General features: G+C 40.2%; 1 protein-coding gene and 1 pseudogene across 1 annotated transcript; one reads left to right on the top strand and one right to left on the bottom strand.

Annotated features, from left to right (window-relative positions):
- Positions 1-341: 341 nt before the first annotated feature.
- LOC112184017 (cysteine-rich receptor-like protein kinase 29) lies at positions 342-6,983 on the top strand. The gene is made up of 6 exons (XM_040513338.1): positions 342-963; positions 1,650-1,780; positions 1,863-1,909; positions 3,121-3,399; positions 3,701-3,911; positions 6,726-6,983. The coding sequence occupies exons 1-6, from the start codon at positions 342-344 to the stop codon at positions 6,981-6,983; spliced, it is 1,548 nt and encodes a 515-aa protein (XP_040369272.1).
- Positions 6,984-8,259: 1,276 nt separating this feature from the next.
- On the bottom strand, positions 8,260-18,223 carry LOC112184016 (annotated as a pseudogene).
- Between the last annotated feature and the right edge of the window lie 7,949 nt (positions 18,224-26,172).

The raw sequence follows: 26,172 nt of genomic DNA, 5'->3' as shown, positions 1-26,172 counted from the left end.
GTGAATCCAGTCTCCATCAACATTTTAGAACAAAGTTTACTTGTTTTATGAGGTTAATCTTGATCGATTTGGCTAGCTGGACAGACCGAGTAACATGTTTAGAGCTTGATTCATATTTAGAGCTCCATAGTTTTCCTTCATCGCTTTAACAACGCAATCCCACCATGACAATGGTTTCCTCAGCAACTCTATTCTTCTGTTACTCGCGGTCACTCAATCCCTTCCTCAGCCATCGTTTTCAGCCTATTCATGTTCCAATGGAAAAGGTAACTACACCGCTAATAGTACCTACCAAACAAATTTAGACACCCTTCTCTCCACACTAGTCTCCACCAACGGCAATGGCTATGGCTTTTACAATTCCTCCTATGCCGAAAGCTCATCCAACCAAGTTTATGCAACCGGACTTTGTAGAGGAGATTTCCTGGAGGATGCTTGTCGTAGCTGCCTCAATGACTCAATCCACAAGCTCACAGAGAGAAGCTCTCGTCTTTTATGACACTTGCATGTTACGCTACTCAAACCGATCCCTCTATGGCCTCACGGAGGATTCCCCTCCTTTCTATCTCGTGAGTCCAAGAAACATAGCATCATCGGAAGTGGAAGGGTTCTTTGAAGAGCTTTGGAAGCTAATCCAAAGATTGAGTAGTGAAGCTGCAGCAGGTGGTTCACTTCGTAAGTTCGCAGTAAACAGCACAACCACTTCAGATTTCAGGACAATATATGCACAAGCGCAGTGCACGCCAGATTTGTCCGAGCAAGATTGCACTGATTGCTTGGTTGGTGCTTATGGAGATATCACAACTTACTGTTACGGGAAGGATGGGGCCAGAATTCTTAAACCAAGTTGTAACATTAGGTATAAGCCTGCTAGCTTCCTCGACCCTGCAAATGTGGCACCACTTCCATCATCACCACCAATATCTCCGCCTTCACCATCAACCAATACTACAAATTCAGAAGGTACATAAGTATATTTGTTGCATTTATGTGTGTGTGTGTGTGTGTGTGTGTGTGATGATTTTTCCAAATTTGCTGTTCGTCTTTCGTTCATTTTTTGCTAGAGTGATGTTTAAGGCATCTAAAAAATAAACAATTCTAGCAGAGTACTGGGTGCAGAAGGTGATTAGCTTCATATTATGAAGCTAAATGGCTAGATCCATCTATGTTATGTGATTTTAAATTTTTAATATATAGTACCTGGCTACCTGCATAACTTTTCGGTTCTGAAACTTTAGTGGATGATAACCAGTAAGAAGTCATTATATAATTTGATAGTCATGGACTCATGGTAATGTATTTGTGTATATAACTGGCAGGATGCTTAACTACAAAAGAATAAGAATTCTAATTTTTGCAGAATCGAAGAAGAGTAATAATTCGCGGACTGTAATCCTCGTGGTTGTGCCAATCACTGTGTCTCTGGTATAATTGTATGCATCTGCATTTATTTAAGAGCGAGGAAGACAGATAAAAAACTTGATCAAAGTAAGCTTCCAGCTACTGGTCAAACAAAATGAACTCCTCTGACATTTTTATTCTAGCTACTTGATTTGAGCAGGGCCTATTACTGCATGTACTAAGCACTTGGATTTAATTATGTTACAACTCTTTTGGAAACTGATCAAACTTGTTGTATTGCTCTTTAGGCACTGAAGGTGCAGATGAAAGTAGAAGTGCAAAATCCTTGCAATTTGACTTTGGCACCATCAGAGTTGCTACAGATGATTTTTCTGAAGCAAATAAACTCGGACAGGGCGGTTTTGGTTCTGTATACAGGGTACGGATACATCAACATATTTAAATGATCATTCATATCAATTATGTGCCAACTTAACTATATTTAAGTTAACTATCTGTAGATACCTCTACTAGCAAGGCTAGTTTGCTACCTCACCAAGCATAAACAACACCCTCATGGGATCCAACCGCTACTTGCATCTTGTAGCCTTATGTTCAAGCTATGCTACGGTATCCGGAAGTCGCAAATCCGTCTCCGGGAAGCCATCTTTCCGGCCTTGCCAACATGCCCTCACAAATAGGCTTTCTAGACTAGAAATGGTGGTTGCTTGTCCCACATCGAAAACCATGTAAAGGAGATGGCTTCCTTCACCTATAAAAGGAATGCCTCCTCCCACAACTCAAATCATCACATTACATCTCATGTAATCCCCTTGCGTCGCAAGGCTCAACACATTAGTGTAACATTCAAGTGGACGTAGTTTCCCGCTAAGGCGGGAGACGAACCACTATACATCTCGTGTCACTCTCTCTCTCTCTCTCTAAAGCTAACTAGAGACCCCCGTGGACTCTAACGTTAACATTGGCGCCGTCTGTGGGAAGCCAACACAAAGGCTTCGTCACTTACCATTGAGTTAAGTTATCTTAATGAAGCTCAAAAGAGTTCTTTCTTCTCTTCTTTGAGTTAACAAAATTGCTCACTGCCATTTTCTTTTTTTCCTTTGAATTATTATATAAACTGCTGGCAAGCATTGCACCCAGCCCTATCCTTGGCGGTAACAAAAATTTTTCAACATAAATTTGTTCCCAGTGCAAGGTTTCAAGTTAAAGAAAAGTCAACACTACACCCACTCATAACTTGAGCCGGTCAATGCCATTCAGGGCTGATCAAGTTCGGTCAACGTCGAACAAACGTGGTTAACAACAGTCAACGCAAAACTCAAAAAAGAAAAAAAGAAAAAACTTGGATGTCAAGCCCCTATGCCAGGATTAGCGGCACACTGCCCCAGCGGCAAATGTTACCCATCTTCGGTGGTAATTTAAAAAAAAATTTGAGGTCAAATCATCTCTGGACACCCAGAGATTTGCTTTGGACACCTAGCCTCCATTTTTGGTCATGTCTAGCGGCCTTGCAGCCACACTAGCCTAGCTTCAATCAACGGCGCCGCCGAACTTCAAGAAAACACAGCCAACCAAGGCTTCTGCCACTGGGTGCCATCGGCGGCAACTGCTAAAACAAAGCTCCGCCACGAGCAAAGTTCAACAAACATCTCCAGCCAATCATTACCACTGACCAAGCCCAGCACTCAATCATTACCACTAGCCAAGAGCTCCGCCGTCCATGATCGGCTGATGTCTGCCGCTAAGAGCAACTGCTAGCCAAGGAGCCACCGTTGAGAGTTCTCCGCCAAAGAACCATCTCTGCCAAAGCTCCGCTGACCACAGCCAGCGGCTAATCCTCCGCCGGCCAAAAGCTCCGCTTAACCACCTACGAATAGCTCCGCTGGCCAAACGCTCCGCTCCGCCAAACTTTGGAGCTCCGCCGCTGGCTAAAAAACACCACCAGCCAGGCCTCACCGACAACACCAACCAGCAACACCGCCGGGCACCGCTGTCCATCTCCAACCATCAATCGCAGCTCGTTGAAGTGGCAGCAAGGTTAGCCACCGCCAACTCCAGTCAGCGGCACTTTTTCCGCTCAACTCTATCAGCGGAAAAGCCTCCAGTCAAACTAGCACTCTTCAATCATCATCAGCAGCAAACCGTACACCGCTAGGTGCCACAATCACCATGGCTGACGCTCCAGCGCCGACAGTCTCCGCTGAACGCTTCTACCATGATCTTCCGCTAAGCCACCTCCGCCGGCAAAAGCTCTGCTGCCCCACACATCCGCCGAGCTTGCCCGCTGGGCAACCCCCCCTGACATCCTGCTCTGCTAAGTTTCACTCACTGGCCAAAGCTTCGATGAGCTTCACCGCCGAACTTCTCCGCTGGGCTTCACAACTGGGTGGTCTCCGCTGAGCACCATGCTCCGCTCCGCCGAACAATCTGCTAGCCAGCTCCGCGGAGCACCAAGCTCCGCTCCGTCGAACAACCCGCTAGCCAACTCCGCCGAGCACCATGCTCCGCTCCGCTGGACTTCTCACCGCCGACTCCTCGCTGCACACCAAGTCTGTCGCTAGCCACAAACACCGCTAGGATACAGCAGCGGCAAAACCTCCGCCAAACAGGTCAAGGGATCAAACCCGCCAAGCTTTCTCCGACAGCTTCATCAGCCAAGCACATCACCTTACACCGCCAAACTTCTTCAGCGGCACCACCGATCTCGGTCAGCGGTAACACCGGCCTCTGCCCGTGACACCCAGGGGCAGCGTAAAACTTCATTCCGCAGCAAAACAAAGCTCCAGTCAGCAGCAACTCTGTCCCGCTAAGATCCATCAGCGGCACACTCTTCCGCTACTCTGTCAGCGGCAACTTTCTCTTCCGCTAAGATCCATCAGCGGCAGCCACCACTAGTCTTCCTGATCAAACACCCGTCTTGAGGCAGCAAAAACTCACATGTCGCTCAATCTTCTTGATCAGACACCAGTCTTGGCTCGGGGTTGCCTTCGCGCTCAGATTGCTGGACACTCAGAGCAAAAAGATAAAAAGCTAAGTTTCTGTAATTTAATGACATGTGTCTGCCATGTTCTCCTCCTACCAGATAGGGCACCATGTGCCTGCACTTTGCATAACATCAATGCCACTTAGTCCTATAAAAAGCATGATCGTACACATACTAACGCACACGTCGCACTCACCTCCATGTGTTATGATCGCTACACCCAGCCATGGGCATGTAGTATTTTATGTGTTTATTGCTATGCAGGGACCCTCTATTAGCCTCATACAATATCACGTGCAGCTAATTAATAGAGACGCATATGCTATAGATATTTCAATGCGTATACAGCTCCTTTAGTCAAATCAAAGCATGCTTCTTAAACAAACAAGTACACCAGCTTGTTTATTAAATTGCATGGGCTTGTTGTTTGCCACATCGCATGCCTGCTGCATTTCCCATCATATAACTTTGAATCAAACACAAAGCACCAATTAATGCCACTCTTTTGTCCTCTTCTGGACACTAGCTGCTGTGCATGCGTCAAAGACTAGCTCATTAATTATTCATGCTTCAACTAGCATTAGACATCTAAACCAAGACTTGCCACCATATTTTATTAACCTCATGGACATGGCCTTACTGTGAGTTCTTTAATTATCCTTGATAATTGGTGATGTTTGGTCACAGATCTTGACCGCACAATACATAAGATCTCAGATTTTTGTTTCACATGATTCAACTAAAGTACAAATTTGCACATGGGCGTGCTTATGAAATTCAAGCGTGTAACCATAAATTGACGTTGTGCGTATATTTGAGATAGCAATTGTATAGAATTGTAGCATTTTTAACATCGAAACATGAGACTACATATACACATGCTTAATCAATTAAACTACATGGATTAGTTACTAATCATCTATCTTGTGTTAAGGAGGTATAATCACCGAACACCTTTCAAGTTGGCAAAACCATCATCCTTCTAATAAGAAACTTCGCCAAAACAACATGGGAGCGTCATGCTTGGACAACTCCAACATGATTTGGATACTTATACCAATTTCTCCTCCAACTCGCTCCAAATCGGCATAAGATAAGTAACATTATCTTATCTTTTCCACTCTTGCGATTAAGCTATTGCCATATCTATACATGTCTCTATGACCCTTAAGCATGCCTACAAAATGTTATTAGCAACTTTACTACAAGTACATGCTACACACATACATGCTTAAATGCACTTTCATGTGACATGCATCTAGAAGCTTGTGATACTTACGACTTAATTAAACATGCTCGGATAAACGACTTGCTCGGGTTACGACTCGCCTGGGTATCGAGTATGGCCACGACTTGCGCTTGGGCCACGCCTTGCATGCTCGCACAGCGCCTTCACACTCAACTACACCCAACTTGCTCAAACAACCCAACTTGCTTGATCATGTCCAACATGTTTTACTTAAGCCCCAAGTTCACAAACGCTTCATTCTATGTCACCGGGACTACTCCCACAAAATTACTTTGGACACCCATTACACTTACCACTATCTATTGTGCGTGTTATATGGCCATAAGATCCACATATACAACTACCAATATTTTACATGTTCATACACATTAATGGAATATTGAGTTCTTCTACCATTTGTTGTTTGCAACAAAATGAATTCTTTTCGCATTCCATTAATACGAGCGGTAACCAATACAACAAGAATTCTACATATGCACGTTTTTGTCTCATTGTGTAGGTTAGAGGAGTCCCTTCTTGCTTACGGAGCTCGGGGACTTGTAGGGGCTAGGCGCCTCTCGAACATTGTTTATGCTTGATGACTTCATGATTATAACTCCCCAACCAAGAAGCTCCTCTTACTCGGGGACTTCGGGGACTTGTAGATACCTCTACTAGCAAGGCTAGTTCGCTACCTCACCAAGCATAAACAACACCCTCATGGGATCCAACCGCTACTTGCATCTTGTAGCCTTATGTTCAAGCTATGCTACGGTATCCGGAAGTCGCAAATCCGTCGCTGGGAAGCCACCTTTCCGGCCTTGCCAACATGCCCTCACAAATAGGCTTTCTAGACTAGAAATGGTGGTTGCTTGTCCCAGATCGAAAACCATGTAAAGGAGATGGCTTCCTTCACCTATAAAAGGAATGCCTCCTCCCACAACTCAAATCATCACATTACATCTCATGTAATCCCCTTGGGCCGCAAGGCTCAACACACTAGTGTAACATTCAAGTGGACGTACTATACATCTCGTGTCACTCTCTCTCTCTCTCTCTTTCTAAAGCTAACTAGAGACCCCCGCGGACTCTAACGTTAACACTATCCTATATTTTCCTTGGATCTCCTATTTTGTACAAAAACTTTCTCAGGGTAAGCTTCCCAAGGGAGAAGAGATAGCAGTGAAAAGGCTCTCTATGGATTCTGGACAAGGAGATTTAGAATTCAAAAATGATGTCTTACTAGTGGCCAGGCTTCAACACAGAAATTTAGTTAGACTTCTCGGTTTCTGCTTGGAAGGAAATGAAAGGCTTCTTGTCTATGAGTACCTCCCTAACACAAGTCTTGATCACATCATATTTGGTATGACCGACTTCTACATTTTCTTCAACTTCAAAAATCTACTATAGAATTTTCATTGTGTGACACATCTAACAAACACTATAACAGATCAAATCTGTTAAAGAATATTTGATTTATGTGTGTCTTACCAAATTAGGATTACTTTATATTGTTGTAATATGAGATAATGTTCTAGATTTCTAGTTCTAATTAGAATAGGATTCCTTGTACTCAAAGATTATGTACTTGTATCCTCTACAAATATAGGCTCCTATTATCAATGAAAGTTACAACAATTTCTCTCTACAATCTTCTCTCAAATCTCTTACTCTAAAACACGTTATCAGCACGAGTCCTAACCTTACATCAGAAGCCAAAAACTCTTTTCTTCTCTCCTCTTGCCCTGAAACCCTAGAACTGTACCCAAGGATCACCTCATGCGCGCCACCATCTCTACGCACGGTTTTGGGAAGAAAACCAGAAGACTACAAGAAAAAGAAGACCAAGAAAATCAAGCATCAAGAAAGCACCATGTTTTAAATTAATGTTCCTGCTTTCTGTCTTTAATATTCTTTCTTTTTCTTCAGGACTTGCAATCAACTAATCAAACTATCAAGACGACAAACTTTTGAATAACACAATGACTTGAGAAGATTTGAAATTATAATGTTGACACAACTTGTAAAGCTCACAAAAGTTGCAGGTTAAATTTCCACATGAAGGACCTTTCCAACCTAATTAGAGTCCTCTGCAAGTGTTAATATTAGTATTACTAGAACATTGCTATTCCAGACTGCTAATAATTGAGCCCAACATAGAAAATCTGAAACAATTGATCTGTGAAACAAGTACGGAACCTTCTTTAGAGACATCTCAAACATAGTTAAAACAAACCTCTTCAAAAGTTCATTTGAGCAAAGACTAGAAGAAACTTTTTCCAAACTTTACTTAATATTGTGCAAACAAGTGAAAAATCATTTGGCCACTATGCCAAGTATCAAACTCTCATTAAATGTTCCTTCAATTCAGTCGCACTGAGACTTGTGTTAGTACCTTATACCTAAATGGAAATTTACATCGACAATAACTGATGCTTGCAGATAAGATTACCTAAGGTGGATGAGTGTATCTACTAAATTTGAATGCATACATCATATGCAGAAATGTACGTGCGGTTACACCACTCAATGACAGATTTCACTCTTTCTTTCTTCCCCACCACACAACAAAATAGGAGGAAAAAGAAGAAGAAAAAAGTACTTGTTAAACACTATAAGACAGAAAAAGGAGACCATGGGACAAGGATGCATACTTGTTAGTTGCCGGAGCATTCCAGGAAGTGAACTATCCCATGATGAACAATACCAGCCCATGCATGAAGTCGGTGGATGGGTCATCAGGCAACCCCAACAGCAAAAGAGTTGCAAAAGGAATGGCTGACCTTGCACTTATCTGTGAAAGAACAATCCTCCGAGCATTGGGAAATGGTTTTTGATGCGGGAAGTGTGAACACGGTAGTAAGAGGCTTCGTCAAGCATCGAAAGCCATATGAGATGAGCTAGAATCCACTAGCAATTACGGACACAACCGTAAGAAATATAGAGAAACTTTTCTAACATTTGATGTTTTTTTATTGATAACTTGAATGAAAATTACAATCTAAGAGGTGCCTTATATAGGGCACATAGCATAAACCTAATACAATTAGAAAATAGAAAGAAAAATTTATTGTAGACTAAAACTAGGAAACCTAATTAAACCTGATTAAATAAAAATCGGAAATAGAATCCTAGATACTAAATAATATTACGCTTGGAATACCAATCAAGATTTTGCTCAAGAATCCCGATATATCCAAAAGAGTAATTTATGATTAATTTCATCATTAAGAACCTATTTGAAAACCAATTTCCAATATTCAAATTATTCTTCTTAATGTGAAGACGCTTCTTTCTTTTCAAGATTTTTTGTTGAAATTGGCTAAAATCTAGTCCTACATCAGTCTCCTCCACTTGGAAAGAACTCGACCTCGAGTTCCTCTTGTATGTAGCTCGATCATTAGTAGGAATAAAACATGATAAGCCATCAACTTCAATATTCTTGAAATTAAAAGGTATCATCATGAATCCAATACCGTAGACAAGTTTGGAATAAGCATCTTGAAACCTGAACTCCTCCACTTGAAAAGGAATGGGCATTGACTTCTCCTTGGGTTGATCTTGAACACAATTAGGCATGCATGACATGGATATCGATGTGATGAATGAATCAGCTTCCTTGTCCTTAATGAGTTTCTCTTCAATCTTCAAAGTGGCTTCTTCATGTTCCTTTTCACACAACTCAGGATGTTCATTCTTGATGTTCTTCCTTCCAAGCTTGATTTTAATTTTATGCGACTCCCACCTAAATAAATATGTGTTGGCTTTGCAATACCCACCTTTGACGCTTTCATGCCATGGTCTTCCAAAAAGCACATTAGTGTCGTCCATGTCAATCACATGACAAGTAATCTCTTCTTAATGATGTAAGACAAGAATTGGCCTGGTTTAGCCGGAAAACTAGAAAAATAAAGAAGCGGCATGGAATCAAGAAAAGTGATTGGAAAATAGGTAATTCACGCATAATGAGGTTACTAGCCGCTACAATATCCAAGAAAATTTGGTTTTTGTTTTAGGGAATCAGAAATTGAGAGAAATTTACTGTGTATTCTCATTTATAATAGGGGCCTCTTTATATAGAGGATTACAATGCATAGAATCTCAATCATACAAGGAAAGTATTCTACATTGATTAGGATTCTAGATCCTTCTAATTAAATCCTATTACCACTAGGTCAAGTAACCTAGAGTTTGGGCTAAACACAAATTAGGATTTCCTTGAACACTCCCCCTTGTGTTGCCCAAACACGGTGCTTCTCTCGTTTCCTCATTAAAAACCTTGCCGAGTAACAAAAACCCAGTGGGACAAAAATAACCTCGATCGAAGGGGAAAAAGAGCACAACACACCCTTCACAATTCGAGACGAACATGTAAACATCTCTCCCTGATGTCTGCGCCTCCCCCTGATGACTACGATCATGGGAGTTCAGATAATTTCCACAAGCCAATTCTTGCCACATGTTTCTCGAACGTGGATTTGGGCAATGACTTAGTAAATAGGTCTGCAACATTGTCTTCAGATCAAACTTGATTCACTTTGATCTTGAGGAGCTTCTGTTGTTGCTGATTGTAGAAGAATTTGGGCGATATATGCTTGGTGTTGTCGCCTTTGATATAGCCTTGCTTCATTTGTTCAATGCAAGCAGCATTATCCTCATAAATGCTCGTTGGCTCATCTATGGTAGACTTCAGACCACAATTGCTTCAAACATGCATAACTATGGATCGAAGCCACATACATTCACGAACTGCTTCGTGAAGAGCAATAATCTCTGCATGATTCGAAGAGGTAGCGACTAAGGTCTGCTTTGTAGACCTCCAAGATATCGCGGTCTTTCCCATGGTGAAAACATAGCCAGTTTGGAAGCGACCTTTGTGTGGGTCAGAGAGATACCCAGCATCAGCAAAACCTTCCAAAACACTTATATCGTTTTGGGATGGGGAGAGGGAACGCACTCCACCATGTATAGCATCCCTGTCATTTGATGGGTCTGAATCCATCTTCTCTCTATAGGGATAGAACAAGTCCATATCAATTGTACCACTCAGGTATCGAAAGATATCTTTAACACCAGTCCAATGGTGTCGTGTTGGCGCAGACCTATATCTAGCTAACAAGTTCATAGTGAATGAGATGTCATGTCTTGTGCATTGTGCTAAGTACAATAATGCGCCTATTCCACTAAGGTAGGGCACTTCTGCCTCTAGCACTTCTTCATCGTCATCTTTTGGATGAAATGGATCCTTCTTCAGATCAAGTCTACAGACGACCATTGGGGTGCTTGAATGCTTAATCTTATCAGTGTTGAAACGCCTAAGCATCTTTTGGATATAAGCTGATTGATGAATCAGGATACCATCTCTATGGTGCTCAAGTTCCAAACCGAGGCAAAACCTTGTTTTCCCAAGATCTTTCATCTCAAACTCAGATTTCAAGTATTCAGCGGTTTCCCTTAACTCTTTAAGGGTGCCAATTATATTCATGTCATCGACATAAACCGCTACTATTGCAAATCCATAACTTGTCCTTTTTATGAACACACATGGGCATAGTTCGTTGTTAACATATCCCTATCCAATCAAGTAGTCACTTAGACGGTTATACCACATCCGTCCGGATTGTTTTAATCCATATAGTGAGCGTTTCAATCTAATTGCAAACTTGCTCCGTGGTTTAGAGCCACTTGATTTGGGTAACTGAAGTCCATCTGGGACCTTCATGTATATTTCTGTATCTAGATCCCCATATAGATACCCAGTAACCACATCCATAAGCTGCATATTCAGTTTTTCGGAAAGTACCAAATTGACAAGGTAGCGGAACGTTATGACGTCCATTACGGGAGAATATGTCTCCTCATAGTCGATTCCAGGGCGTTGTGAGAAGCCTTGCCCCACAAGGCGAGCTTTGAACCTTACAATCTCATTTTTCTCATTATGCTTCTAACGAATACTCATTTGTGACCAACTGGTTTGGTGTTGGGCGGTATTGGCACAACTGGTCCGAATACCTTTCTTTTCGTTAGAGAATCAAGTTCTGCCTGGATCACATCTTCCCATTTTGGCCAATCAGCTTTCCATTGACATTCATCAACAGAGCGTGGTTCGATGTCATCGGCCTCAATAATCTCATGCGCCACTGAATACACGAATACATCATCAATGATGATGGAGCTTCTTTCCCACGTCCCATATACACTAGTGTAATTTACAGAGATCTCTACATTCTCAGGAATAAGTTCTGACATTGAGACGTCCCCCAATGATGTCTCTTGGACATAACCATAATCCGGAACATTCTCATGGGACAGATTTGAGTATCAATGATCAAAGGATTTGTTTGTGCCTCATTTGCTCTCTTTCTAGGGTGAGTACCCTTCGAACCAATTGGTCTACCGCGCTTCCTTGCGGGACCTGCGGCCATAGATGCCACATCATTGCCATGTTGGGTAATGGCGCCATCTCCTGGTGTCACAGGGGTGGCGTGATGTCCAGTATTTGGAACATTAATCCTTGCAGGCATGTTTGCAGCAGGTATGTGTGATCTCGTCACTTTAGCAATATCAGAAAACGCATCAGGCAGAGTATCTGCTACATTCTGGAGCTCGATTATTCTTCGTACTTCAAGTTAGGATTGTGCGGTACGGGGATCAAGATGAGACATAGTGGGGACAAATCACGACAATTCCTGTCATTCCTGTTGAACATCTATGTTCTTATCTCCCCCTAACGACGGGAAGACTGTCTCATCAAAGTGACAATCCGCAAATCTAGCGGTAAAGAGATCGCCTGTCAAGGATTCAAGGTAGCGGATGATAGTTGGAGATTCATATCCAACATAAATGCCCATTCGTCGTTGTGGACCCATCTTAGTACGCTGTGGCGGCGTAATAGGCACATAAATAACACACCCAAAAATGCGTAAGTGCGAGATATCAGGCTCGTACCCAGTTACTAGCTATAACGCAAAATAAGATTGGGTTGTAGCGGGTCGTAGACGAATTAGTATCGCTGCATGCAATATTGCATATCCCCAAGCATAAACAGGAAGATTGGTGCGCATAACCAATGTCTGAGCTATCATCTGTAGTTATTTGATAGCGGCTTCTGCGAGACCATTTTGGGTATGAACATGGGGAACTGGATGCTCTACGTCAATCCCCAGTGACATGCAATAGTCATCGAAGATTTTCGATGTAAACTCCCCAGCATTATCAAGTCAAATTGACTTAATAGGATGATCAGGGTAGTGAGCCCGTAGACGGATAATCTGGGCGAGGAGTTTAGCATAAGCAGCATTTCGAGTGGACAACAGCGCGACATGTGACCAGCATGTCGACGCATCAACCAATACCATAAAATATTTAAAAGGTCTGCATGATGGTTGAATTGGTCCACAGATATCCCCTTGGATTCTCTGTAAGAACGGAATGACTATTTTGGGATCCTTTGCGTAGGACGGTCTCGGTCCTAGTTTCCCGAAGGAACAGGCTTTGTAAAATGAGCGAGAGGCGTTAGAAGTAACCAATGAGAATTTTGGTTGGGCCTGAGTGTTCATAACGCTATTAGAAGCAAAATGTGTGACTACATCTCCCATTATGGCGTTAGAGCCATGAAAATTGGTATGTGTGGCGTCATGGCCACCAGGAGGAACAACCATGGCATCATGCTCATGGTTGGTGCCAATGATGGTGTCATCACATGGAACTTGAGCAGCCCTATGGCGTCCCAAGACGGCTGCAGCACCAGATGCTGCAATTGTTGCGGTCTTGCTAATTCCAAGGATCAATTTTCGATCCTTGCTTCTTCTCACTCTGAAGAATGGATGTTCGTGTGAAGTCTTTAGTATATGGAGCATCATATCATGACCAGGGTGTCCTAGTCGATCATGTCAAAGCCAATATGTGTCAGAATCCAAGAGATCTTCTCTTATTACATTATTGGATTTAATAGGTCGAATTGTAGTGACATAGAGTCCACTAGATTGACACATAAGCTTCTCTAAGATGCGCTTTCATCCGCAATCATTAGAGGTGATGCAAAGGAACTCTTTTCCGTTCTCATTATGCGTTTCTGCATGGAATCCGTTGGCTCTTATATCTTTAAAGCTCAATAAGGTTCAATTTGCCTTAGGAGCGTAGAGAGCTTCAGTGACTTTAATCAAGGTGCCATTTGGCAAAAGGAATTGGACCATTCCATGTCCTTGAACTAAACCTGATGGCCCAGCCATCGTAGTCACAGAGGAATATGTAGGCAACATCTCTAAGAATAATTGCCTATCTCGAAGAATGGTGTGCGTAATCGCACTATCCGCAAGACACTGTAGTTCATCCATTCCTAAAAGAAAAGCTCATAATTAAAAAGGAGTCATAAAGAAAAGAACTCAACTTTTACTAATAAGCCAAACGGAATTACATCATTGTTTCTTTTGACTAAAGAAAATCTAATCCAATAAACTAGTTAATGCAAAACAACGATAGTCGTCTAACTCCTTTCGGTAATTCCAATGTAAACGTGACCAGGTGAGTAGAGAGATGTCGGTGGAGCAAATCTCATTTAAGTACCACTTATCTCAAAACCTTCCTAGACATCACACTTACATTGAGTACACCTACTTTGAAGAAAGACTAATACCATTGGCATCTACTATAAAAATAATATGGCAATTGCCTACATCTCTTGGAAAATAAAAAGACTTAATCAAAATCACCAGTTTCTGGGTCTTGATTCTTGAAGTCTTCCACCTTTAGATCGAGATCTCCATCTTGATCTTCTTGTTCCATGTAATTTGTCTCCCTTGCTTCACGATACATTTTGTATGCGTTTGCAACATTCTGGGATGCTCTACATGCCTTTGCCCAATGTCCAGTTGATCCACATCTGAGACAAGCATCATTATGGTTAGGTTCCCTTGATCGAGGCGCCTTGGGAGTGCTATGCGGACGGTTATGGCCTTTGGTGGCGTCACCACCATAACCGGAGACTTGACCTCTCTCTCTCTTCACATGTTCACCTCTACAGTTCCGTGCACGCCTATCTTGGCGGTTTCCTTCCTCTTTAGGGCGAGTATATGGACCAGAACGTCCAGAATTATCCCTATTCTTAGAGTTTCGCTCCTTGCATCCTCCCTTGGGGACGCGACTATAATTAGACTCCGGATTTGACTTGGTTACCACGTGTCTAGAGTTATAGTTCTTCACAAGTATGTTGTCGTGCTTTTCAGCTACGTTCAGGCACCAATTAGCTTATGAAATCTTGTGATGCGTCTAGCATTGACATCAATCTGATAGTTTTTGTCTACCATCAATGCAGAGACGGGGAAGGTGGAGAGAGTCTTCTCGATCAACATCGTATCAGTGATTTTCTGTCCACAAAATTCCATCAAAGACTTGATACGAAGTGCTTCTGAATTGTAGTCAAGTACAGACTTGAAATCACAGAAGCGGAGGCTATACCATCTCACTTCTAAGTCTAGAAGCAGGGAATCACGGACGTTGCCAAAACGCTGCTCAAGTTCTACCCATAGTTTTATTGGGTCTTTTTCATTGAGGTACTCATTCTGGAGCGCGTCATTCATGTGCCTTGTCATGAGAATGATGGCTTTTGCTTCATTAGCCTCTCTCGTAGCTCTATTTGCTTCAAAAGCAGCAGCTTGTTGAGGAGTAAGCACGTCCTGACTTGGCTCTTGGATCGTACTCAAGATCCTATCAGCTTTAAGATGTTGGCGCACATCACGGACCCATTTGTGGTATCCTGGCCTATTGTCTCTAGTGGAGCGAAGCTCAACTTGTTCAGGTTACTCATCCTGAAAAACAAAAAGAAAGTAAGGTTAGTTTCGGAGCGAAAAAGGCTACCACGAAAAACAAATAAATTTCTGAGTGTAGTCGCTTCCAAGAAATTAGAGATTTTCTGAGCGTAGTCGCTTCCAAGAAAATCCGATTCTAAGAGGGGTTTTGGATTAGATAGAAACAATGATGTATGTGATCAATCGTTTTTCTTCTCAACAAACTCTAAGTTTGGAGGAATCTACAAGCTCCAAGCTTGGAGTTAGCACGAACCCCACAGTTCGGCTTTTGGTCTCCTTTATGAAGAAGAAAAGGGGGGTAGAAGAAGGGATGTTGGAAGTCCCCGAGAAAAAGAAGAAGAAATTGAAAAACTTCAAAAATGGGAACTTTTAGAAAAGTTTACCATGAAAATTGGCTGGAAATTTTGACTGGAAAAAGTTACTGTAGATGGCCGGAAAACTGTGCTGGAGGTCGTCAGAAAAGTGGTGGTCGAACGGTGATCGTCGGTGGCCGGAGCAGAGTTGGTGGTGGCTGCAGGCAGAGGTGGCAGAGCCTTGCAGGGCTTGTGCGGAGCTGCTGCAGGGCTTGTGCGGAGCTGCTGCAGGGCTGCTACGCAGCTCTTGCAGGTGTCGGTAGGTGCGCTCTGGGCTTCTCGGCAGATGTCGGCAGCACTCGACAGGAAGTATGCAGGGCTCTCGGCAGATGCTTGCAGGGCTGTCGACAGAGGCTCAGCAGCACTCAGCAGATCTCGGCAAGGTCGTGCAGGGACCTCAGCAGGACTCGGAAGGTGCTTGCAGAGGGCAGGGGCCGTTCCGATTTTTCCAACGGCCGATTCAGGGGCTTTTCGGCCTGTTCCGGTGGTTCCGCCGCCGGTTCTGCATTCTTTGAGGCTAGGGCTTCAATATGTGGGATGGTGGATGTTGGAATTTGAGGGCTATGAAATTAGGGTTTCAGGGTTAGAACTTCGTGCTGATAACGTGTTTTAGGGAATCAGAAATTGAGAGAAATTCGCTGTGTATTCTCATTGATAATAAGGGCCTCTTTATATAGAGGATTACAATGCGTAGAATTTCAATAATACAAGGAAAGTAATTTTATATTGATTAGGATTATAGATCCTTCTAATTAAATCCTATTACCACTAGGTCAAGTAACCTAGAGTTTGGGTTAAAAACAAATTAGGATTTCCTTGAACAGTTTTGGACTTTTCAGGTTTTTCGTGCAAAAAGTTAGGTTCTAGATTGTGAATCAGATTGGAGTAAATTTTGGCCAGAATGTCCGTTTGAGACCCATGATACCTTTCTGGAATGGGAACGACGAGATCTTCAAGACTCACTTTAGTGAGCCCTAACAGATTTAGGCCAAAATATGTCGTTTTAATTATCCGATTCGGGATTTAATATTTTTAGGCTAGTTTTATATTTGTTTTAGAATTCTTTTATTTTAGGTTTTTAGTTTCCTTTTTAATTTAGATTCTTTAGGATTTCTTGATAGGTTATGATTTAGGGTTTTGGATGCCTATATAAGCACCATCATGATTTGTATTAGAATCAGTTTATCACATCAAATTTAATAAATATTAGAGATTTTTCTCTTTCTTTGGTGGATTCCAGAACTATGTTTTTTAGGGTTTATTGCTTGTAAACCCAGGTTACTTCCGACTGCGTCAGTTTTGCAAGGACATCCCCCATTTTTCCTCCAAAGAGACTTCCAAGTGAGGCGCCAATTATAAATATGGTCCAAAGAACTTCCGTTTCTTTGTGGGAGAAGCCAATAAGCTCCAACCACAAAGGAGCGCACAAATGACAAACCTGACCAGAGGAATGATCCAAAGACAGCCTGAGCAATGAGTATTTGAAAAGTTGGGATTCTGATAACTGACTTGGATTCTTTAATCAGGTTCTTCACTTCTTCTGAAAAAGTACACGGCATTTCATCTTTAGTTCTACCATTGTTCTCTATATAGTGCGGATCATTAGCGAAGAGGCGAACCAATATACCGACTATGACACTAATAAGCCCAACCAGATGGAAAGCAATTCTCCAACTATCTATACCTATTACTGAAGTGGAGGCTATTAGTATAGAAAAAAGACCACCTATTATGGAGCCTAGATTTCCTGTTAGTTGTAACCATCCAAATGTTGTACCATATTGGTTGTTATCATCTGTTGAGTCAGCAACAAGTGACTGAATGGCAGGAATGACTATGACAATTCCAATACCATTTAAACCTCTCGAAATAGCAACCTAATAACCAAATCAGACAACTAAATGTTGAATTATAATCTGGAATCAAGTAAATGAAACAGGTTCTTATGTCAGAATGGTAGAGTTTAAAATACGAATACAACCAATGCAATGTTCTGCGTACATGAAGAAGCCAGCGAGAAAAGTGGCGGCAGCCCATAGAAAGATAAGCACCAAGAGCAATGACATGGGCTCGGTTGTGATGCGTAGCAAGATAAGTAGCAAGTGGGTAGTAGGAAGATTGGACAATGGATCGAAATAGAGTCAGAGAGCCCAACCTAGTTGGGTCTGTGTGAAGAGAGGCTCCTACTTTTTTGTAGGCTCCAGGCAAAAGGGACTCATCAGCTCGCTGCATAATACTAGTTAGATTGACCAGCACTAGTGTCATAGTCTCTGGTTTCGTGGCTATCTCTGTTTGCACTAAAAACAGAGGACTCTGCCAAAGCCCAAAACAGAGGAAGACGAATCACAGATTTGGAGAAGACGAGAGGTCACATTTTTGGTTGACTTGGAACGAGGTTGATGTGGGACCTAGTAGATCTGGGATGTTTGACACGTGTAGGGTTGGGGTTTGATAGGTTTAGAATGGAGCGGTGGAGATTTGGAGCTTGCATGTTCTTATTGAGACCAATCTGGAAATAGTAAAAGGTTGCATTTGATGGAAGGAAAGGAGAAAGTTTTGCATGCAAGAAGTTCGGGATCTGCTTAATTTTTACACATTTTGAAATTAATTTTTCTTAATTTACCTTAATTTGTGCTTATTGAGTTTATTTATACAGTAAGAAAATTTACGGGATGACAAGGCATTGAGCAATAGTTTTTGAGTCGGCCTCATGGCCTGTGTGACACGTTATAAAATGGATTAATTTCAGTTTATCCCCCTTAGGTTTGGGCACCCCCTCTACTTTCAATTTTGAATTTTTACCCCCTAAATTTTCCAATTTCAATCAGCCGTGTCCAATTTCTACTATTCCGTCCAAATTGGACGTTAAGTTTGACTTTTGAGGGCTAAAATGGTCATTTCAACATAAAAAAATTTTAAAAAATAAAAAAAAATTCTGTTTTTTATTTTTTTTTCTTTTTTATGTTTCTTAGTTTTTTTTTCTGTTTCTTCATTTTATTTATTTTTATTTTGTCTTCAACGTATACACCACAAGTTATAATAGGTTTATAAAAATAAAAAAATACTCTGGTAGTTGAAAGCCGCTAGCTGGTCTATGATATTTGTGACATATCTCCAATAAAGTGAAGAATTTAGGATATATCCCTAATAAAGTGAAGAAATATCTGTAAAAAATAATTTTACACTTTATCTGTAAATAAATATCTGTAAAAAATGATTTTACACAAATATTTCTTCACTTTATTGGGGATATACAGATATTTACAGATAAAGTGTAAAATCATTTTTTTACAGATATTTCTTCACTTTATTGGAGATATATCATAAAATTCTTCAATTTAATGGAGATATATCACAAATATCATAGACCAAAAATGATTTTACACAGATATTTCTTCACTTTATTGGGGATATATCCTCAAATTCTTCACTTTATCAAAGATATATCACAAATATCGTAGACCAACGAGCGGCTTTCAACCACCTAGAGTATTTTTTTTTTTTTTTTGTAAACATATTATAACTTGTGGTGTATAGGTTGAAGACAAAATTTTAAAAAAAAAAAAAGTAAAAAAAAAAGAAACAGAAAAAAAAAAAAAAACTAAAAAACAGAAGAAAAAAAATTTATTTTTTTAATTTTTTATGTTGAAATGACCATTTTAGCCCTCAAAAGTCAAACTCAACGTCCAATTTCGACGGAATAGTAGAAATTGGACATGGCTGATTGAAATTGGAAAGTTTAGGGAGTAAAAATTCAAAATTGAAAATAGAGGAGGTGAAATGATGACACCCCCAAACCTCAGGGGGTAAACTGAAATTAATCCTTATAAAATACATGTTATAAAAGAGAGTTGTAAAAAACTACAAGTGTCACACTCTTTAGTAACACATGAATGTCATCGTTAGTTGCAGTGAGACACGAGAAATAGCAGAGTAGCTTCATGAATGATGGGATCATCTCTCCTTCAAGTTTTTAAAAAAAAAATTTTAAGAAAATATATATACAGTCCTTCTTGGCTAAGGATATCCTTACCAAAGCTTAGGTATGGATTTCCAGTTTTTGGCCACTTTTCGATCATATATTCACATCTTAACCGTTCAGTTTTAGATCTTAATGTATAGATCATCTTTGCAAAATTTCAACTAAATTGATAATCATTAAGGTATTTAAAACTGCAAATTACTACAATATACACTAACGGTTCCGGTTCTACAGATTCAGTTTGTTCTTGTAAATTGCAAATTTGGATGCCTTAACGATCATCAATTTGGCTGAAATTTTACCGAGATGATCTATACATTAGGAACTAAGAACTCAACGTTTAAAATATGAATATATGATCGAAAAGTGGACAAAACTGAAAATCCGTTCCTAAGGCTAAGGTAAGGACACATCCTTAGCCAAGAAAATTTGAATATATATATGTTATAAAGTAGAAAGAAGATGAAGAGAGAATAGTTTGGGGGAAGTAGAAGTATTTTCAATCAGTCTCATTAACCTCTTTTATATAGAGGTAGGGTTTACATTAAAATACATAACTAATGAGTATTTATGTGGACAACCATATAAATAATAATATTTACAACAATACACACACACACACATATACTATTATTAAGAGGACCCACTTTATTAATTAAAATGAGCATGAAAAGACATAAAGACTCCCACACCATATATTAGTTTCAAATTATTTTTAATATTTGAAGGTTATTAAAGTAAATAACAAAATACTAACAAAACAATTAAAAGAATGAAAAATATTTAATAACTACTCATATGAGATATTTTTCCAATTAACAATATATCTACATCGATAACTTCTCACTACCATCATCACAAGATAACTTGTCACGCCCCTGATTTTTAGCACAAATAAAAATCGATATATAATCTCATAATTATACATGTGTGAACGTTCAGTCATCAATACAAAATACCTGGAATCATTTTCCGTTTAATCCAAGTACATACTGATGCCCTGAACCCTCAATGTCAATAAATTACACGAGTTTTATGAATTAAATTGTCAACAACAAAATAAAACGTAAATACTCCTCAGAGTAAACTACACAACGGAAGTCCCTATCAATGGTAAAGTCACACAATTGGCTTCCTACTGTAATGCTGCCAGCACGCAACCTCAACTTCAGCCACGATTACCCTGACCTGCAGAACTAACCCCTACACCATTTGAATGGTGCACCGGGTTGCCACACAATAAATCCGGTAAGCTTTTGCAAGCCCGTATGAGTAACTCAAATAACTCACGCAAAACACGAAATAGATCCACGCAAATCACGAGATAAACTCACACGAATCACTGGATAAACCCACACGAATCACATTTCAATCAAGAAACAAAGCATGAGATAAACTCACCCCTACAACCATCAATTTCATATCTTTCCATATCATACCTACGTAAGTCAACTGGTGACTAAAGCCTCACGCTCAGATTCTCCAACTAGCGTCCCATTACACAAATTCAATCAAACAAGACTTCCTCAAGCAAAGTTTGATATCATTCTAACGCACTACGGCGAATTCCAAATCACACTCATTCCCTTCCCACTAGAAACTTTTGTCATCAACATGACATCAAAGGTGAAACTCAATGAACCACCTTCCTATCCTCACCACATAGTACAATTCATCACCACTATGGCTCTTAAGATAAATCAAACCATCAATCAATACAATTAAGAAGAAACAAAGCAATCACATTTAAAAACAAGCAAAACAATTTATGGTAAACCCTGCATATAATTTAGTTCAGAATGTCACACTAAGTCAAGCAATTCAAATCATAGTAGTCATCATAAATCCACACCCTAACGTCCGTAGGTCGCCCCGGCCATCACAGCAGTCTTCTCTACTATTGTTAACTTAATAACAATTCAGCTCCGCTACCGAGCAGTCATCACACTGATCATCACACAGATTCCACCGATCATCACACAGATAGCCATCATCCTACTGATCATTACACAGATTCCAAGGGACATCACATAGATAGCAATGTCCAGCTGATCATCACACAAATTTTGCTGGTCATCACACAGATAGCAATTGTCCAACTGATCATCACACAGATTTTGCCGGTCATCACACAGATTGCAATCATCACAAAGATTTATCAAACTGATTTCAATGATTCATTACACAGATATTCCTATACAAGCTTTACATGGAAATCATCACAAAGATTCATCATACTAATTCCAACAATTCATTACACAGATATTCCACACAAGCTTTACATGGCAATCATCACAAAGATTCATCATTGCACCAATACATATATATTTCCCTTAAATATATATCTACGCAATCATTCACTCAGGAATATCACTAATACCAACTACAGTCATAGTTAACCTAATAACTCCAAGACAATAGGGTAATCTTGCTCATAACGAATATCGATCATGCTCATAACAAATATCATGGGATTTACTCACTTCAGAATCCTGCTGCGTCTTCACACGTTAACCAAGGCAAGCACAATCGCCGCAATCCGTTCAACAAGTCCAACAAGCATCTGAACACATAGGTTCTCAATTGAGTACACGAATCACAAAGTGATTAAAGTTCGAAACCCTAGTTTTGAACCAAATCCCCATAAGTAACGTTAATTAAGGCGAAACCTCATTCGAGACCTCCCTAAGTCTCCAGAACACTTCTACGATCGATGTGACAAAACCACAAGTCGATCGAATGCTCAGATCCTCACGGATCGAATAAATTCACCGATATGAAACGATAAAAATCATAACAAATCCATTCAAACTCTAAAATTTGCATATTATATATCAAAACACTCATATCAACGAGTAAAATATATATAATACCAGAAACAGTCTACCTAGATAGCCAGAACACTGCTGGAACGCCTCCACAGGAAGTGGCACAACCCCGCCGGCCAAAACTCATTATTTCCCAAAACTCCCAACATCAAAACTGTTCATCTAAGCATGCTTGTGAATTTTCATAACTAGTTTGAAGTCAAAAAACAAGCATAAAGGGTCGAAAACTACCTCACAAGCTTTGAATTTTTGCTTAATCCGAGTTGACCCGATTTCCACGTAAATCGATCCAAACAAACACCACAGATCAATCTAGAAAGCTTCCACGAACTCAAAGAAGGAAACTTGAAGCCGTGTCGTCACCGGAACAAGGATTTTCGGTCGGGTCCTAAATCCTTAAACTTTGCCTCCTTGTAGCACAGCCGTGAAGGAGAATCGTTGCTAGAGGACACCAGAGGGAGGATTAGACAGCCGAGACGAGCTGATATGAAAGATTTCACCGCCGGAAAAGTCAGGTCAGGTTGGCCTGGTCTGGATCGAGTCAGACGAAAAACTTCGGTATTGAAGGTGTCGACCGAGAGAGAAGATGGTTCCAAAAATGGAAATGAGGAATTATGAGAATAATTTCGGAAATTCCATATTTTTATTAAAACTGAAACTTTTTCTAAAAGGCATAACTTTCTCATACGGACTCCGATTGACGCATTCCGCATGTCCATGAATTCGTATTGACGTGCTCTACAACTTTCATAAATGAAGTTTTTGGAGAGTCTCAATGTATCAAAAGTCAACCTTGAACCCTCCCCCCCCCCCCCCCCCCCCCCCAAATCCACACTTTTCAAATAGAAATTCGTCCAAAACACTTCCGCTCCGTCCACAAGCCACGAAACCGTCTAATAACTATAAATTAGATTCCGGAAAATTCTCGGAAAATAAATACTTATTTCTGGGGCATCACATAACTTCTCACTATCTTCATCTATAACTTTCTGTTTTTCTCTCTTTTCAAATAACTAGTAAGGCATAAACATTATATTTATAAGGAAAAATTCCACAAATAGTCACTCAACTATGACTCATTCGACACTTTGGTCACTCAAGTTTCAAATATATCACTTAGGTCACTCAACTATTAAACTGTCAATCACTTCAGTCACTTTGTTAAATTTTTTTTTCTTAAAAAAAAAATTATGTGCCACAATATTAATGATATTTTCATCCAACTAATTGTGAAAAATTGATAAATATGTATTAGAATGATTGGGAAAAGTGATTAAAGTGAAAAAAAAAATACTCCTTGGGTGACTAAAGTCATTGACAGTGTAATAGTTGAGTGACCAAAGTGATATATTTGAAACTTGAGTGACCATTTGTGGAATTCTCCCTATTTATAATTTATAAATTAAGGGATATTTCCCGTATGCCCAAAAATTTTATGTATTGTGCCCAAATGCACCAACCTTTTCGTATCTTACTATTTGCTTAGGAAAAGACTAAAAAGGGGTAGTTCCTATGCTATCCTGAGCTTTAGAGCTTTTGTCTACCTTAGAAACTTCATTTAAAAACAAAAATGAAAACAAGACTAGCCTTCAACATGCCCAAGTTTTTCTCCTAACGGCTCCCTGCTTAGCGGATACTTTAACAGGCGGAATCACTGCTGCTTGTCTTAATCTTAGTTTTAAAACTGGTTTTTTCTGGTAGGCAAAACTTTTCAAACTTCAGACTGCATATAGGAAACGGATAGTGATATCTATAGATAGAATGCAAAACTATGAAACAGATAGTGATAGCTAAAGATATTTAATTTTGCTACTTTTGAAAAAATAGGTGGGTAATCCTTATTTTATTTATTCAACAGAAATACATGCTAGAAATCCAGAGCCTCATTCTCAGGTAAACAGCAAAAGGCTGTTTAGCTATCCATAAGAATGAAAACAGGTACTTACTTGTAAGGAAAGCACACTACTGTACACAGAACAGGAAAACACACTGCTACTCTAGCTTTCTTACTTCTTGAGAGAAGACTCTTCTACTCAATTTTCTGATCTAGAACTAATATGAAAATTTTCCGATGCCTTACAAATGGAACTTAAAGCTCCTTATATAGGGAGCGGAACTCAAACTAGAATTCAAAACATAAAATTGTACAGAACAACTCCGTGAACTTCTGCTTTTCTGAGTGCTCCTGCTGGTGGAGGTCGGATAGGGAAAAGCAAAAGTAGTTGGGTGAAATGTTTTTCACTTTCTTCTTTTTGAAAAGCAAAAGGTATCTTTTTGAAAAAGGATAACAGTTGCCTCTTGTTTTGGTGCTTTCTTCTTTCACCCGTGATGCTACATATTCTCGTCTGTTTCTGAATTGTGACCAAAGACAAAGGAGTTGTTGTCTGCCTGGGCCATTCTAACAGTGGTAGCATTTTCTTCGACATCTGTATCAACATACATCTTGTAGTGGTTGTCAGTTTCAAGCTTTTCCACCCAGTGCATGCATGCCATTGTCGAATCTATCTCTTTTCTGGTGAGAGATAGAAATAGGTCACTGCTGACTACGTCAGGATGATCGTAAGCAGTGATAATAGTTTTCTCTCCTGCTGCCAGGAAGGTATTATGGATATCTTCAGCGATGATCTTTTTTATATATTCTATGGTCATGGCTTTCATCCATGGGATGCTTGAATTTGGCTGACCATTATACCCGACACAGGCAGGCTGCAGATATTTCCTTTGGATAATTCTCACAGTGATATGGAGAAATATACTCAACCTCACCGTTTGCCTTTTGGATCCATTCGGGAGGAGTGGATCTAAACTTCAGACGAAGCATACAGTCATTTTTTCTAATGTTTTTGACTGTGTTGACAATGATAGGCGGCAAACCCTTCAGATCATCATTTGTTTTGGCCCACAGATTATGGATAAAACCATTTTCAATAAGCCAGAGCTTGTGTTCTTGAGGATGTTCACTCTGAACATTGACTAAGTATCTCCCAACATAAGGTCCTGCAATGATAAAGACAGTTGGGGGAACTCGATCTTCAGAATTATGACTTCCTATCAGACTGTGGAATTCATGCCAGTCTGATTCATTGAGTGTCATGATAGGGACCCTAGCACTTTCAGGGCTTTCAAGGAAGTGAATTTTTTCTTTTCTTACAGCACTCTGTTGTGTATGAATTTCTTCAAACTGTGGCCTAGCATTTTCATAGAGTTCTTCAGCTAGTGCAAAGAGAGCTGGGAACATCAGACCACTGCTTCTTTCTTGAAAGGCAAATAAAAGATTATCCAGGATTGTCTTCTGGTGATAGGCTAATCTCTTGCCAATTCTGAACACAGGAGTATCAAAAGTTTTTAATTCATAATTAAAAACATTTATAACTCCAGTTGGAGTTGGTCTGCTTTTTGGCAAAGCAGCAGCCATCAACGGTCTTGATGAGCCTTTACCGTCTGCCGTTTGAGACGGGCTAGCCAATCCTTTACCCAGGGATTGATTAGTTGAGGCCAGGCTTTTCGAGCCTAGCAGAAACCTTTTAAGGATTTTTTCTTTGGTTTCTTTGGGATCCTCTTCAAGTTCCTATTCTTTCCCAGTTCTTCTGCTTCTGGGATTACGACCTTCATCATAATCTTTTTGGCTGA

The sequence above is a fragment of the Rosa chinensis genome, chromosome 2, assembly GCF_002994745.2.
Source record: "Rosa chinensis cultivar Old Blush chromosome 2, RchiOBHm-V2, whole genome shotgun sequence".
Taxonomy (NCBI): Eukaryota; Viridiplantae; Streptophyta; class Magnoliopsida; order Rosales; family Rosaceae; genus Rosa; species Rosa chinensis.
Note: the sequence above shows the minus strand (reverse complement) of the source record. Positions and strands in the feature narration are given on the sequence as shown.

Coding starts and splice junctions, on each gene's coding strand:
- LOC112184017 (XM_040513338.1), top strand. CDS start 342: ATGGCTATGGCTTTTACAATTCCTCCTATGCCGAAAGCTCATCCAACC. Junction 1,910..3,120: donor TACCTCACCAAGCATAAACA/ACACCCTCATGG, acceptor AGCAACTGCTAG/CCAAGGAGCCACCGTTGAGA. Junction 3,400..3,700: donor CTCGTTGAAGTGGCAGCAAG/GTTAGCCACCGC, acceptor CACTGGCCAAAG/CTTCGATGAGCTTCACCGCC.